Below are 17,098 nucleotides of genomic sequence, written 5' to 3'. Positions count from 1 at the left end.
AGAACATTTTGCATAATGTTTGTTAACCCTTAAAATGATTTTAGGAAAATTAACTGATTTCTATTTTACAACACATCAAGGCTAAAATAATACATTTTTACAGTTTGGAAGCCATGACCTCACCATAAAATATCCCTACCTCTCAGGATACACAAATCAGTTAGGGTTAAAAATGTTAAGTAGCCTATTGTATGAGCAATTTTTCTATGGAGAAATATTTTTGAGAAAAAAAAATGAAAATGAAAAAACGTTAATTAGCCTAACTTACCCCAGTTTAGTTGCAGATCGGTCTTACTTGAAAGTCTTCAGACAATAAAAAATTACTACAATTTCTTAAAAGAAAAAATCTGTACCAAACTTATAGGCTCTGACTTCCATAGTATGGAGGGGGGTAGGCCTACTATGGAAGTCAATGGCGTTCATAAACTGTTACCGACATTCTTCCAAATATCTTCTTTTGTGCTCAGCAGAAGAAAGTAATTCATAAAGGTTTGGAACAACTTGAGGGTAAGTAAATGATAGTATTTTTCAATTTTGGGTTAAGCGTTCCTTTAAGTGTAAATAACACGATAAATAATCGACTGATATTAACGGCAAGCGCTTACTGTTGCTATGGTTACCTCCTAAAGGCGAACATGACTTCCGTTCGCGAGCACACACATTTGGCGCGCTGTGACTAATTTGCAATCTAATTTCTGGGGTTACTGAAACGCGCGCGCGCGCGCACACACACACACACACACACAGCTGTTTTAAAAGAATAAACACTTTAAAAATCCTGGCTTCAAGGTTCAGTCTGGCTACATCAAACCCCCATAATTTACCTGGCACTTTTCAAATACACGAGAAATCTTTTTAATTGACGAACTACAGATGGCTTATTTAAAAAGCTGCACCAAAAGTCAGCAACTGTCAGTCATTTTTCAGCTTTAACACACTACATGAAGTATTTTCGCAAAGAAATCCCGGCACGATCCAGATAAAAATCATTTCAAACATTTGACCTCAATTCTGAGACTGCAAGTGATTCAGATTATCTCAGTAACCCAGTCCAAAATTACCTGTAAAAAAAGTTAGACGTTTTAAACAAGCCAGCATTTGGCCATTAAACAATTAAGAGGATATGATTTTATGTAAAGTAAACGATTGCTAAAGTAAACAAGACTTTAGGCTAACGACTGTAATTCAGATGTTTTTTAATTGTATTTAAATCTGCGTGTCTCCAACTTTATATAGCCTAGTATTTCCATATTTGCCTGTTAGCCCACATATAGCCTATAACTCTACACTTTACGTAAATTAATGCAAAGTACAAATAGTGCAGGGTTGCAAGCACAAACAGGAATGTAACACTAATAGAAAACATGCACGTTATGTGAATTGTAATTAGCCTACTTGCTCAAAATAATAGGCTACTAAAATGATTCCACTTCTGCTCCATACAATTTTTATCCAAATGATTAACAAACATGAAATATGTTTTTAGCAGATAAAACAGCAAATAAAAAGGGATAACAAATACATAAAACATAACTGTGTGCGTAAGTGAGTTTCACCGCTGTGTCAAACGCAGGCCTATACACACTGTCCCGTTATGTACAGTCATTTGAAAGTGTTAAAACCCCCGTCTGCTCAATATATATATATTTTATATGTAGACGAAAGCTTGTGTGAGCGTTAAACAAGAGATCCTGGTGATTCATACTCGTTTTGTCCTTTAATAGCCGTCAGCTTGATAACGGAGACGAAATGATACCTTTTCACCGCCAAAAAACTGTGCCCAGTACAGTGGTTATATTTACACAGAGTCCTACAACATGTAGCCTACTGTCACCTCAGGAAGGCGGTGGGCATGTGGCAGTGATTTTCCTCCTGTAACTCATTTCTAATGGCTCAAACTGATGGTGCTACAACTCTCCCCGCTCCCCCTATCATGCCTTGGGCAAAAACATATTTTTAGGAGCCTTGGGATGAAGCGGGTATATGAAGCCTGCAAGTTTCGCTGGCCGGCACAAACTTTTCTCAAGGCATGTTCTGAAACAACCAAACGCTCAAGGCAACATCAACAAACACCCCTTCCAAAAAAAATACTACTTTACAGTACAACTTTTAGCTTTGATAGCAACTGAGCTTACTTGTTTTGCTCTATCCGTTCAGTGCAGGTCTCCAAAAGTTCCTCCAAAGTCTTGACAGCTGAACTTGGTCTTCTGCTCTCTGTTATGTTCTTTTGAAGCGCTTACAAAGTAGGAGTTACTTCTGAAAACACGAAACAATTCCACCTCCGAGCAATTTAACTTGGCACTTGAGTTTCCAGGGTTTTTCTCTCTTTCATTCACTTACGAAATGAAGAACATACTCCAAACACGGCGCTGTCCATTGCAAAAAGAGAGAAAAGTTCCGCGAAAATGAGTCGATTTAATCTTTTCAAAGTTTTGATACACTTACCGCGCTACAGTGCATTACGACGTCACGCAACAGGTGTCAATTAAACATTCGATAGTTTGACAAGAGCGCAAACAAACGCGCTGCGCGTGCGGCGCGCCACAGGAGCGACACAATCCCTTTCCTCCTTATTAAAGAAATTAGCAGACAAAAGCAGTCTGCAGTCATTCAGTCCACCTCACAGAGCTCATGCATTCACAACTTTTGCGCTTAAAACTTCAGTTGTGCATTAAATCCTCCTTTTACGCAGGAAATAAGGAAACCTTTTTAAACTTCCCCCTCTTTTCTTTCCAGAGGCTGTTCGGGTTCTTAACCCAAGAGCAAGCGCTAAAGCCAGACGACGAAGAAACTCTAGCGACTGCTTCAGTCCGCAGGCAGGGGGGTGAAAGAGTGAGTTTTGACTAGTTTGCGCTTTGCCTACTCCTGGGCCTGCCCTCCCCATCTCTCCAGCTTCAAAACAGGGGAGGGAGAGAAACCACAGTCCTCCAACAGCGCCTTGCCATTTGACGAACACTTGGAAGAGTGTCCCAACCACTGCTCCTATTAGTCAGACAATAAACTTGAAGTAATTAGTTTTTATAAGAGAGATGATCTTTATTGTGGCAGGCCTGGGTATACTTTGGAAACCTATTCAAAACTTTTCAAGAGTTTTCAAATACTCGTTTACAATGTTTCACTTTCTATAAAATACGCATATAAAAATGGGTAGATAACGGGTCACACAAGATTTCAGTAAATATATTCAGTATATATATACACATAAGATGTGATTAATCGATTCAACTAATTTAAGTATATATTATATTTGTGTGTATATGCGCTATAGTGCAAAAAATACAAACGTTTGTGTGTGTGTGTGTGTGTGTGTGCATACATACATACACACATAAATGTGATACATATACATAAATAATAATAATAATAATAATAATAATAATAATAATAATAATACATATATATATATTAATTAATTTATGTTAGGTACGATTAATCGCGATTAATTGTTTTGAAATATAAATATATTTAATATAATATATAATATAGTGTTTTTTTTAACCTACAATCTTGATGTTAAAAGTAGTTTAACTTTAGGAGAATGGTAAAATGTTTTTACAATAGTTTGTCACAGCATTTTATATTAAACCGTAATGTATCAAATGGAATAATACGTATATAAGCATGACAACGTGCACCGTTTATAAAATAGCAATAAAGTATCTTTTAACAACACGGTTTTGAATAACAGTGTGCTGTAATTCGAATCTGATCATTTTCATTCTGCACACAGATTGCATAAATACGACAATCATACTTTTGGCTGTGTGCTCCGGTGGGGTGAGGCACAAGTCCCCGCCGCACACATATGGAGCGACCGAGCGAACGGTAGATGACAATGGAGGACAAACACGCAGTAGAGCCGTATCGTGTTTCCACATGTGAAGATATTGCTTTAACGAGCGTGGAGGGGCCGGCGGGTCAGACCCAACTCCATTTCTCCAGAACACACATTCTGCTCGACTCCTGAGTCACGGCGCACATATGGACCTGATCTACCGCTGCGTGCCCACCTCTGACATCTGGAGCTTTCCGCTGGCAACGAGTGTGAAAGATTCTGACAAAAGTATCGATAACATCTCAATCTGCTGAGCCCTTTTCCCATCCCAATTGTTGTAACAACATTGAGGGATGAAGGTATTATAAGGCACTGTCTAAAGTTTCGTTTCGTACCGTCTCTCCATGGAAACGGTGAGCTGACTGACACCGCGGCTGTCGTGGGAACGCGAGGCCTTTGAACCCGCTCCCTCACGTCTGATCAAATGCGAGCAAAGTGTAAGCATGTCAAAACGGCCACGATAGAGACGAACTAAAAACGTGATGCAGCTTTTATCTGACAAACATCCCAGGACCCACTCTCACTCCTGTACATAATCAAACCCAGTTCCAGTCCTCAGGCTCGCTTCCAAAGGCCTTCTCAGAATTGCTCCATTCGTTACCTATATATAAAATGAGAGCGAGCTTGTCTCATTCGCTGAATTAAAGTCATTTCAGCAGTTTCCCAGAGTGCGACTTGACATTGAGTTCGATCGGGACATTCTTTTGAGCTGTTGTTTCATCCACGGCTGTTTTTGAAGCTCCAGGTAAGATCATCCTCTAGAAACCTGTCAGAGCTTGTAATGGCTCTCACGTGTCTGGTTCTTTGTACTTCACTGTACGTGTGTGTGTGCACACTTAATAATGGCCTTGTAATTAGTTGTTTAACTCTCAACAAGCCTGTTAATTTCAGCAGGATCACTTCTAGACACTGATTTACAGTACAGGTAAAGTCCCAGCACAGGTCTGTCTGTCTGTCTGTCTGTCTGTCTGTAATTTGTTGGTATGTTTCCCAAAAAGGCCTAGAGTCAGCAGAAAGGAACAATCTCTCTGCGTCCTGTTCAATCTATCATTAGCTCTGCTTGCAAAGGCAAGTATCACTATAACTATTGCTCAAACTAAAGCTTAGATTTTTCAACAAACTGCCAACCTTAAGTATGAAACTTTAGGCCGTAACTCATCCAGCACAGACATGAATGACACCTCAAATGGAGCGTTTGAAGAAGCGAAGTGTGCGGATACTTATGATTTAAACAAAAAAAGCATAATTGTTTTAAGGGAGGGAGATGGATCACAGAATATCAGATAAATTAAGACCACAGTGTAGCAATGCAGTGACATTGCTTTTTAGGACTCACACATCGTTCTTCTAACCTTCCCCTATGCGCTGTCACGCAGTTAGTGCAGATCTATATGCGCTAAGGCAAACTTTGCTTATGATAATGCCATTTCCAAGTAGTACGGACAAATTGTTGAGTGCAACTCGCCACAAAACCCAGACAACGTACCGCATTCATGTAAGTGACGGGTCTTGTTTTCTTTATGACCTTCATGAAGTCAAGTGATGTGAAAAAATACATTTTTCCATGCTTCTCTATTCTATAGACACAAGCGTTTATTTTAGGTGCTTGCTGTTCTTTTTTCACTCTCTCCTCTTGCTTTTTGCAATCAGTGTGCCTTTGGCCGCTACGGCTGAAACCACATCGTTTCCACACCCACACACGGACCTCTTATCCTCTGTGCCTCTCTGCAAAAACATATGCAGAAGTATTTCTATATATACATGCACTTTAAACAGAGAGAGAGCTCTACAGGCCACTCTTGTTTGGATACGGGGCTTTATGGGTTTGAGATGGTTGCCAATCATTGGCTGCTCTGCCTATCCAGGAGAAACAGAATGAGGAATGGCAGAACTCCTTCATTCCTGAAGAGCACCAACTCTACATCCATCCATCCATCCATCCATCCATCCATCCATCCATCCATCCATCATGGCATTCTATCTATCATGTCCGTCCATCCATCCATCCATACGTTCTATATCCATCATGTCATCCTATCTATTATATCCATCCATCCATCCATCCATCCATCCATCCATCCATCCATCCATCCATCCATCCATCCATCATGGCATTCTATCTATCATGTCCGTCCATCCATCCATCCATACGTTCTATATCCATCATGTCATCCTATCTATTATATCCATCCATCCATCCATCCATCCATCCATCCATCCATCCATCCTTTCTATCATGTCATTACATCCATACGTTCTATCTATCCATCATGCCATTACATCCATCTGTCCATCATTCTATCCTTTCATCCACCTATTTTTCCATCCATCCATCTGTTGTTCCATCCATCCATCCGTTGTTCCATCCATCCATCCTGAGCAGCTCTTTTTATATACCTCCATCCATCAGATTTAACAACCTTCAAACTTCTAAATCTTTTAGCAAAACTTTCAAACATGCCATTAATTCTACTTCTTAACACGGAATTTAAATGTGCATGTTTGCTTCCTTTACTCAAATTTAATTCAAAATATGGAACTGAAAAGGCACACTAAATTGACCTATCGGTAAGCCCAACCATCCTTAGCTACTGTTGCTAACTCAGACAAACGGAGTTGCTAACTGTCTTACAGTAGCTGTCAGCGTGAAAACCTTGTCCCAAGATGTTTTTGATAGATTTTGGACACAGAAGGACCACCTCTCATCGAGGAGCATTCAAGTGGGACTTAAATATGCCATGGAGGGATATAGAAAAGATTTTAAAATAACTATAGTGGGTAACGAGATTAATTTTTGAAGTGAGGGTTTACAGATCCCAATACAAGAAGCCTCATGTTAGGTTCGCCACGATCACAGATGACAACATCCAGGATCAACACTGTTCATGTACCGCAGGATAAGATTAAATTCATTTACATTCAGCCAGTTTAATATGGAGAGGCACTGTGTTTTTGACATACACCGTTACATGAGAACAGTAAGCTATTTAGGTTTGTACGTTAGCATGGACATTCATGAGTATGACAACCAGGATACCTGGAATCAGTCTTACAGGATTCCAGGCACACCGTTTTACCATTTTTGTTACAAAAGAACCATCAAGCTGATGACAGCTTCGGATCTTCCAGTGTTTCTCCATGGAGCTGAAACCTAAAGATGTCCGGTTACCGTGCAACTGATACTCAACTGCCATTGGCTCATCTGCATTCGAGGGGAGGGGCTTACCTATAGGTAAATAAAAGTCTGAACTCAAATTAAATTCAAAAGGTGGAACTGAATTGGAATTTAATAGACACACTGAATTAAATTCTGAACGGCACGACCCTGGTCAGCTTCCCTATGCAGTATGCAAATGCAGTTGCGGTATGGATGTAGCCTGTCTGGGAATGTATTTATACTACACACCAACATACCTCGTACTTCATTAACGGTTGAGAAGTTAATTCTTCATGGAACAGCACGTACTCTCTGAAAGTATGAATCTGGACACCGCTTCTGTGATTTCTGGACCATGCACAGCACACATGTAAGGCCTTCCCAGGGGGAAATTCCCTTGAAATCTGCACATTTAAATGGTGGCTTAAATAGTGGTCATATTCTTCTCATTGCCTGTGTTTAGCCAGTGATTTTCCCTAAAGCGATGGGATCTTTCCCACTCTACAAGCTGTAGTCACTACTTGTATACTGTATACTGCATGCAAGTTGTATATCGTAAAATGAGGAGTGTAAACTTGAACAGGAACTCTGCTGGGTGGCCTAAGTGGTGATGTGTAATCGGCAATAAATCCAGTCCTTGGGGGGTCTGTGCAAAAAAGCTGGAGGAGGAAACCAAGACATCTCAACGGGACATCTGTGGTCCTTTTTTTGTGGGTTGAGGCATAGGTATCAAACAAGTTTCTTTCTGTCTGGAGAGACACACAGAAGATGAAGGGAGGCTCCTGCTGAACACTGGAGATGCCACAACAATACAGGTTACACAGATATGAGTCTTATGGGTTGACTCAGAGTAATTACAGAACACATTAGCTCAGATCCAAAACCCAGCGCACATCCCTGCTGTTTACTGTCCACATAGGCAGCTACCCTCTATGGCAGCATCCTAACTTGAAAAGGAACGTCATAATATGACTCATTTAGAGAGCTCTAAATATGCCACCAAACATGACTCATGAGTGACTCCAAAAAGATTTGGCCAATTAAATGTTGCTAGGCTAATGACACACTACATAAAACACATGGCAAACATGGTCCATTACTAGAGTGAAATTTATTTATGGATACTAGCTGGCATCGATTGGAAAAAGATTTCATAATCAACATGTATTCTGAAAACATCTTTACCATTTCAAGGGTTCACCAAAAAAAAGTGTATGACTTTCTTCTTTCAGCCAAAAACATTCAGAGTTATATTAAAAAATATCCTGGCTAATTCAGGCTTTATAATAAGAGTGAATGGTACCTGATATATTGAGACCTCCACAAAGGAGCATCCATCCATTATAAAAGTAACCCATGGGAGTTAATAAAGGCCTTCTGGAGCAAAGCAATGCACTTTGTAAGAAAAATATCAATATTTATAACTTCATGAACTATAATCACTAGCTGTACACGAGTCGAGTTCTGGCAGAGAGTGACCTCTGACCCGATGGATAACGTATTGATGGACGTGGAAGCGCTGAGGATAGAGCAAAACAAAACACAGGCTACAAATTAATTAGAAGAACGAGAATCTTTTAGTTTGTTGCCCAGCATTATTTGTGTGAACCGCGAGAGGCGTCTACTCTCACCTAAGCGTGCGCTACTTCTACATCCTACATCGGGACAGAGGTCACTCTTCCTGCCTTTCACTTAAAGACGGCATCCATTTTAGCTTTTGAATCCGTCTTAGCCTCAGAAGTGCACCTATATGATCCCTTAAAATGCAATCTAGTAAGGCAGCAATCTCGTTTGGAACGAGAATAATTTGCAGACAGAAAACACCAAAACACAATTAAGGACTGAATGATAGAGTTTATATACATACAAAGGCAAAAGCTGAATACAATACGCCTTTTTTGTTATTTTTCATTTTCTTTTTACAGAAATCTTTTCATCTTTCCACACAGACATAAGGCAGTATTTTTTGTGAATGTGAAAATACCCCCCCAAAAAAGACATGAAAGATGACCAGCTTTGGGTTAAAGTTGACATTTTTCCATTTATTTTTCTTCATTAAATTAAAAGGGAAAGGGGCGAGAATCCTCCTTGACAGTGTTTCAGTGTACTGTGTAGAAAAAGAGCACGAATCATTAGAAAAGACGGACCTTTACTGTGACAGAAGGCAGGGTTGCTGGAGCCAAGAGAACATGATGTGAATGGAGTGATGTTGAGGTCTGACACTCTTAGGACAAAATCCAGAGGAAAAAAAAAAGATACCACGTGAAGTGCCAACTTCAAGCTTGACATGCTCTCCTATATAGGCACACAGAACTTTTGTAACAGTCGAGAAAATGACTATGTTGTCACCACATATACTGGTCTGAGTTGAAATGGAGATTAGGTCCTCGTGAATAATGCTGCTTCGTTCAACTCTATTATAGTCGATTATACACTTAATAAAGGCGTCCGTTCTGGTGTGACCTCTTATGTCAATTAAGGTTTAAAGGTTTAAATATGAAGCAAACATGATATAAACAGTAAAAGGTCACGTGACCTGGCTTTGGTTGCTGATGAACGACAGGCAAGTTATTATTTGTGGCACTTTCTAGAGCTGACTAGCTTCGTTTGGCACCGAAATCTCTCAGATGGAGAACGGAAAGTCAGACATAAACTTGCCAAATCCTTCAGTGGATGTTTTATGTGGTTTCATGCTTTAAACAGTCTCAGTCCATCAAACTAAGTGGAGGGAAGTAATGCATGAAAAATGTGGACGTGTTGATGGACCGTTTGGGTAAATAATGACAATTCAAGATGAGTTAATAAGTAAACAATTTAATAGGCAATCTACTTAGAAGGCCATAACATTTTTGAGTGTGTTTACGTGTGCAATAAATTACCACGAACAACAAATGAGGGTTCGTGTCGAGTGGCGCTGATCATCTGACTAAAACGGTCAACACAACATGCTTATTATCTCCTGAAAACGCTAAAATGACGCTAACCTACAATAACACTGACTTCCCAGCAACCCAGAGTGCTATTAGGATCACAGTTCTCAAGTAAAGGTCTTGGCATCTTCTCAGTGCGCTCGAAACACGGTCACGGATGTTTCTCCAGCCCCCGAGAACACACATACATGTTTTGCAATATAAAACACGCTGCAGTTTTCAACATTGCAATCACGCACACTATCAAGGACTGCAAAACAAAAACAAAATCCCAAAGTGAAAAACAGTAACAGCTGTAAGGTGAGTCGGAATCAAAATCAAGCGAGATGCGGAGAAGATAGCAACAGTACATCATCAACCACATGGTAACAATTTTGAAAATCTTTGTTAACAGCTTTGATTTGACACTTAGAAAGGCTTAATCTTTCATTTTCGTTTCAAGACAAAAATGTTAGTGTTTCTTTTTTTTTTTAAAGGCAGAGCCATTTTGTTCAGACGGACATATATTCTCTTCTCCTGACGCTTGTGCAAATTGTTCAACTATTAACATATTTAAATATAGATTTCTGTAAGTATGTAAGAGACGTCTCTTGCAGTGTTCTCACAGGCCACTACTGATTAACGCTGAGAAATATGGGTGATGTCATTTAAAAAAGTTTTTTTTAAGTATTTAACTAGATACTGTGATAAATGTCTCATGTTATAAGACAAAATAGGGTGGAATAGAAATCTAGACAGCGAAATGTGTGACTGGAAAATAAACGCACTAGAAGTCGGGCCCTTACTGGCCGGCCCACGCTTGCTCTTTCTCTCTCTCTCTCTCTCCCCCTCTCCGCAGACATGCCTCGGTGAGTTTAATGAGGATGAAAAATGTTCATATGAGAACATGAAGCTACACCTCATGCTCATTCACACTCGTGTCTGAACGCAGTTTCAAGCCAGGTAGATGTATAAAGCCAAACGGTATGGAAAGTCAACTGACCACATCCTATGAGCTGCTCCGCTATAAATTAACATGAGTGGTGTGCGCTATCACGGTCACAAAATAATGTAATACCCTTCTATAAAGCCAGTATAGGGGTATATAGGGTGATTATATAGAGTGCTATAACACATTATATCAACTGAAACGGGCCACTTTCTAACATTGAGATCAAAATTCAGCTTATAAAATGCATTATAAAAGCATTCTTAATACATTCATAAGCATGACTTATCAGTTTAACGTACTTATGGAAAATTACAACTAGTTTTAACACACTATAATACTTGTCTAATGGAAACAAAGCATTAACACGTGATTTCATGTTTCATAATTCATTCTAGTTGTTACAGGTGTTTGCATGATTAAGGAAGTTTTATAATGTATAACTGTTTATTTTTTTCTGAAATGATTACGCAGTGCTTATAAACGGGCTTCATATAAAGTGCTACTGAATATTTGTGTACCGAGAAGAGGACGCTGGTGTAGAGCTCTTTAATTCTTCAAAAACACACGGAGGAATCACTGAGACAGGGAAGCCTCCGAACATACGGAGCGATCCAAAGCCTGCAGGGAATTTCCATGCTCTTCTGTGTGATTAGGTCTGCCTATAACCAGCAATCACACAAATACCAGAGCTCCAGAGAGACACTCACTCAACACACAATAACACCCTCTGCAAAAGCGCCGGGTCATTCTTTCTCTGATCTGCTCCCGGTTATCACAGCGTTCCTTCTTTTTGTTTTCTTAGTGAATTCTCTGGAGTGCTCTAAGCTCAGGGAGAGCGGCGGTAAGAGGCCAGCTCCTGTACTGAAGGACATAAATCGCGAGAGGGTCTCTGTGATAGCGAGTGTGCGAGCGAAGGGTCTGTGTTTAGTCTAAGTGGGGAGATTCGGCCACGGTGCAGATAACTGATCCCCATTTTTCAGAGACCCACTGGTGACGGCCAAAACTGTGTTTGTGTGTGAATGAGATAGCAGATGGAAAGAAAGCGACAGAGATGAAAAACAGGATGGCCGTCATCAATCAGCTGTTTGGTTTTAAAAGCTCGTCACATTTATGTCCTCATAAGGAAGTCCATCAGCGGTAATTAAGAGCATAAAACCATCAAATACTTTTTAGAGATGCAATGTTTATGATAGCAATAAGATCTACGGTGCCAAGGGTGAGAATGGCACGCGAATGGGCGTTTTCCTGGCATTGTGGGAATATGATGTTAAAGCGGCATTCAGCTTCGGTTACTCCTAAACACATTTGGGTGAATCTTATGAAAATTGTCAAAAACATAAAAATAGAAAATGATGTATTTTAAGCATATTTTCACCAATTCTCATTATTGTAATGTGATAAAATATTTAAATTGTAAAAAATTTACACCAAATTTAGTATTTGTTTTACCAATTTGATTTTATGTTAATTTAAAATATATAAATATATTTATATTCATTTAATTAATATTTAAGATTTTTGGAGGATTTTTGAACTGTAATACTGTACTTCAGGTAAATAGATTCTCATGAGAAACACCAATGACAATGGTGTGAATTACAAAAATAACAGTAATAATAATAATAAAAACGATTCAGATGCCTTGAGAATGCTGTTTTCCTAATGATTCATTGGGATTCACCCAATTACTCTTCTTGTCAAGAGATAAATAAACATCAATCTCTGGAGGGCAAATGTGCACTAGTTAAAGGCAACTCGCAGAACGACTCAGAGGTCAATCGCATCTGGGTAAAGCCAACGCCTGGATGTTTCCTCGTGAGCATGGGCATGAGGAGAGGTGGAGCATGTGGGAGAGAGATGATTATATTCGCTGTGATCTCGTGCTGTTTGTCTTGTCTGCTGAGCTTATCGTGCGGAGAGGAGTATGACTAACACGGCACAGCAGGTCAAAGCCATAAACTACACACAGGCATGAATGAGGGAGGGATGAGGAGATATAGAGAAAGAGGAGCAGAGGGCACGTTACGCCCAGTGTCATCCACAGGGGCAGCGGGAGGGGAAGTTGACTCTGGACTTTAAAGCAACGGCCGATCCGCACGATGTGGCAACCACGTTTATCGCGAGTTGAATGAGGTTGTGTCTTATCACTCCTGTGGCCGGTCCAGAGACGGACACCTAATGCCAACGGATATAGACCCATATAACCATAAAAGTGAAAAAGGATACACCTGCCGGCTGTGCTAATAGAGACACCCGGGTCTGAGGAGGATGATATGAAGCCAAGCAAAGAGAGAGAGAGAAGAGCATGATGGTACATGCGAGATGCTTGGGATCAAAGCTTGATGTTATCTCTGATGGGACGATCACAAAGCAACCGCAAAAAAACAAGTTGCATCTGTTTAAAAAAAGAGAGAGTGGAATAAAGAGGTTTAAAAGAAAAGGGTAATCTAAACAACTACTCCTATTTGACCCTATCCATAAAAAAACAAAACAATAACAACCCTGTAGTCTCCAACTCGTTGCTTTGGAAAAGCGAGCAAACTGAAAAACTACTGCCAGTCTTGATCCCAGTGTGAGACCACATAGTTTTCAGAGTACGGAATGAGTGATAGGTGCCTATTTTCCTATTCCAGTGATGTGTGGCAGCTGCTCTCTGATGATGAGGCACTTCTGCGTCCACAACATCTGCGTCGGCAATACACCCTCTGTTTTACCGCCCTCGGCATCAGAGAGCCGGCCACAGGGAAAAAAGAAAAAGAAAAACATAACCAAACCAAACCTGCCACATGCAAAGACAAATGTTAGCAGCAATAAACCTACAACTTCCAAGGCAAATACTTTTCTTCCTCTCACCTTTAACAGACACAAACCAGGGCTGTGGTTTCTTTAGCTGGTGACAGGTGCATACGGGATAACATTAGCCATATTGTCCGTTTCATAACTTTTATGAACGAGACTGGGAGAAAATCGGCCAGTAACCAAGTCAATAGTGAATTCCCAGATGGTGGGGGCTGCAGTAATCTAAACCCGCTACTGACTACGATAGTAAAAGTATGTTTAAGTCCGCATGGACTGTCTGCTGGCACAACCGGAGCATTAACCAAGTTTTGAGTGAAACCAGATGGTTCGAAAGTGCAGGAGTTTTGCCCTGCGCGAATGACCCATAATTTAACGTCAGTAACACAGCATCTACAAAAAAAGGGGAGAGGAGGGAAAAAAAAAATTCTACATTTCTTCAAAACGGTTTCAAAATCCTGCAGCTTTTAAGAGCTGGGGCAATAGTGTATATCAAGATAAGGAGACTATTTCCTGCCCCTCACAGAGAGAACTCCACCTCCCGCAGGACGGTTTTCAGAGACAGACAACTCAATAAGTGAACATGCCTTATAATACTGAGCTTCTCTGTTGCTAATTCTCCCCTATTCGCTTCCTCCTTTCCCGTGTTTCTGTGAGTGTAAACAGGATTGTGAAGGTGCGGAGAGGATGAATGTGGTGGTAGGGGATGGCAGAAGGAAAGCCCACCATTCCCACACCCCAAAGCCAATCCGAGCGTGCACTTGACTTGTGAGCTGTCAGTCTCTCCCGTATGTGTCTGTCCTTTGAATTGGGCATGGGGGTGAGGGTGAGAGAGTTTGTGTTCTGGCGTCCTGTGAAATGAAGTGAACAACAGAAGAAGAAAGGGAAGGAGAAGCAGGAAGAGAGGGTGGGGCAGGACTGGGCTCCGCGTGCGGTGCAGTACGTTGTGGTCCAGTCAGCACGACTCCTCCAGAGCGTTGACCACCTGCTCCAGGATGTCCGGGCAGTGATCGGCGATCTGCTGCAGGACAGAGTTGGCGTATTCCTGCAGTTCGGCACTCTCTCGTTCACACTGCTCCAGCTCAGATTCCAGCTGAGGAACCACAGAGGGAAAAAAGTGTTTATTAATATTACATTTAATATATCAATCATACTAAATTGTTCTGTTTTTTGGCTGTAAAATGCTGAGTTAAACATGAATGTGAACTTGGTAATGGTAGATTTACCACTGACAAAAGATGATGCATCAGATTATCAATAATACTGTAATTATCTGGAATCATACAACGTTTAATTTACTCAAACTTTATTATGGCAAATGTTAATTTTATATTAAATAAATACTATAATACTCTTCATTCTACAGCTTGACTATAGTGATTTTACCGCTTTCCATAATGCCATACATCTTGACAAAAGAGTAACACTTTTATTGTTTAATATAATACAGAAATACTAGACAGTTGGCTGAATGTCTGATACATAAGGCACACAAAATAGGAAACACTTTGGGAGTTTCCAAGTTGTCATCTGATTGGTTGAATCAGACAGGAATGTTCCGCCTGGAAACAAAGCTGTCATGACAATCAAGCCCCTTCATGGAAGAAGAAAGTTGTCAATGACAATAGCTATGTTTTCATTCAAAGTTGTGAATTTAACATGTGCAGAAATGTTTTATATTTTTATAACATTTTAGAATTATGTGCAGTGTATTGCGTTTCCTATCCAGCATTTTGCATGTGATATCCCAAAATGCACATAAAAATAGGTGGATGGAAACATATGTCATATATAGCACTTATCAGTATTTTTAAATTTTTTAAAAATGTTTTTGGCTTTTTGTGCATTTATTGGATAGGACAGTAGAGATTTTTGACAGGAAAAGCGTGGGGTGGAGAGAGGGGAATGAGATCGGCAAAGGACCTCGAGCTGGGCCTCAAACACAGTTGCGTTATATGTTGTCACGCTAACCACGAAGCTTTTAGCGCAGATAATGCTGGATTTTCAAAAGTAAGTTTACTGCGGCATGGTTGCAGTAAACACTCACAGTGTTCTTAAATGAATTATTTATCAGATACACAGTGGTCATAGGGACATCCACTTTACATTTTCACACCCCTAAAAATTACGTGGAACAAAACTGTGCTTGGTTGCTTTACATGTCTGTCAATGACAGTAAAAATGTCACAGCCAATGAAAGCTGTGATGGAGTCCAGAGCTTCCGCAGTCAGTCTGAAGATCTGGCTACACGAGACTAGAGGAAGATTGGCACACAGTAAAGTAGCATCCAGCACACTGGTTCCATTCTCCTCCAGTTTAAAAAATGCAAAGGTAACAAGTGTCCAGAGAACTATTAAATAGCCCATAGAGAAGGGAGTCTAACGAATCAAAGTGACAATGAGAAATGAGAAAGCTGTGGGGTGATGACGCAGACATGTGAGCTCATGAGGATCGAGACCCCTCGCCTCCCCCCCACTTGCCCCTAGTAAGAGGGCCCTTCTCTGTCTCTCTCGTCTAGCCCTTAAAACACTACTGAAAACAAATCACCTCACCAAGCACTTCTTTTTAAATCGTTATATAAAATTCAACACTTGGAATTTGCCCGAAAGGTTTAATTTTCCGCTCATTAAAAGAAACTTAAACTAAAGAGAGGGATTTAACATTTTACAGCACCTCTGTCTAATGATAATCACAGGTGTGGTTATCTTTAATGCTCAAATCCTTTTTCCAAATGATTTCCGTAGAGGTTTGGCTAAGGGATGTGGAGAAATGAGAGGAGAGAAGGGGGGATTCCTTAGTGCTGGCAGTGCCAAGCAAGCCAGGAAATTTGCCATGGCAGAAGCAGGTGCCTCTTAACAAACTAAAACACACACACACACACACACACGCACACGCACGCACGCACGCACGCACGCACGCACGCACGCGCGCACGCACGCACGCACGCACACACACGCTAATGTGGCCAGCAGACTGTTTATTTTCTTTCAAATGATTTAAAAAGACAAAAATATACTCTCATCAAGAGGACTAATTATTCAAACAGTGTGAGACAAAGAGAGTAGGAAAAGATTAATAAAGGGAACTGAAGCATGTGCGTGGATTATCAATTACCATATAATCACTATTTTTGTCTTGTTTTCCAGGAAAAATATTTAAAGATCTTTAAAATAAGAACTTGAGAAGCAAAATTGCATAACACAATAAACTAGCATAGGATACTAAGATAATCATTGTTTGATAATCGAGAATGTAACTGTTATGTTTATTTTTCTTATCCCATTGGCAGGCCAAGGGAATCTGCAAACTTTTTCTGCCTTTTCTGTACTGATTTTGGGGAAAAGTGTGTGGATGTTTGTGCAATGGATTTAAATATGGTAATGTGTGTTAACTGGAGTACTAGACATTTCCTGCTAGCGCAAACATAATTAATAAGCAAAATATTTAAT

General features: G+C 40.2%; 2 protein-coding genes across 9 annotated transcripts in view; both read right to left on the bottom strand.

Moving 5' to 3' along the window:
- wnt5b (wingless-type MMTV integration site family, member 5b) overlaps positions 1 to 2,809 on the bottom strand; it is an 89,985-nt gene extending 87,176 nt beyond the window's left edge. For both annotated transcript variants that reach the window (XM_067428526.1, XM_067428527.1), the window contains exon 1: positions 2,136 to 2,809. The gene's annotated coding sequence lies outside the window, so the exon portion shown is untranslated. The remainder of the gene's footprint in view (positions 1 to 2,135) is intronic.
- A 9,715-nt stretch (positions 2,810 to 12,524) lies between these two features.
- Positions 12,525 to 17,098, bottom strand: part of erc1b (ELKS/RAB6-interacting/CAST family member 1b) — a 225,045-nt gene continuing 220,471 nt past the window's right edge. For all 7 annotated transcript variants that reach the window (XM_067428488.1, XM_067428489.1, XM_067428491.1 and 4 more), the window contains one exon: positions 12,525 to 14,742. In XM_067428488.1, the coding sequence (XP_067284589.1) occupies positions 14,605 to 14,742 (138 nt within the window). In that variant the 3' untranslated portion in view covers positions 12,525 to 14,604. The remainder of the gene's footprint in view (positions 14,743 to 17,098) is intronic.

This window comes from Pseudorasbora parva, chromosome 20 (assembly GCF_024679245.1).
Source record: "Pseudorasbora parva isolate DD20220531a chromosome 20, ASM2467924v1, whole genome shotgun sequence".
Classification (NCBI taxonomy): Eukaryota; Metazoa; Chordata; class Actinopteri; order Cypriniformes; family Gobionidae; genus Pseudorasbora; species Pseudorasbora parva.
This window is presented reverse-complemented; position numbering and strand designations above follow the sequence as displayed.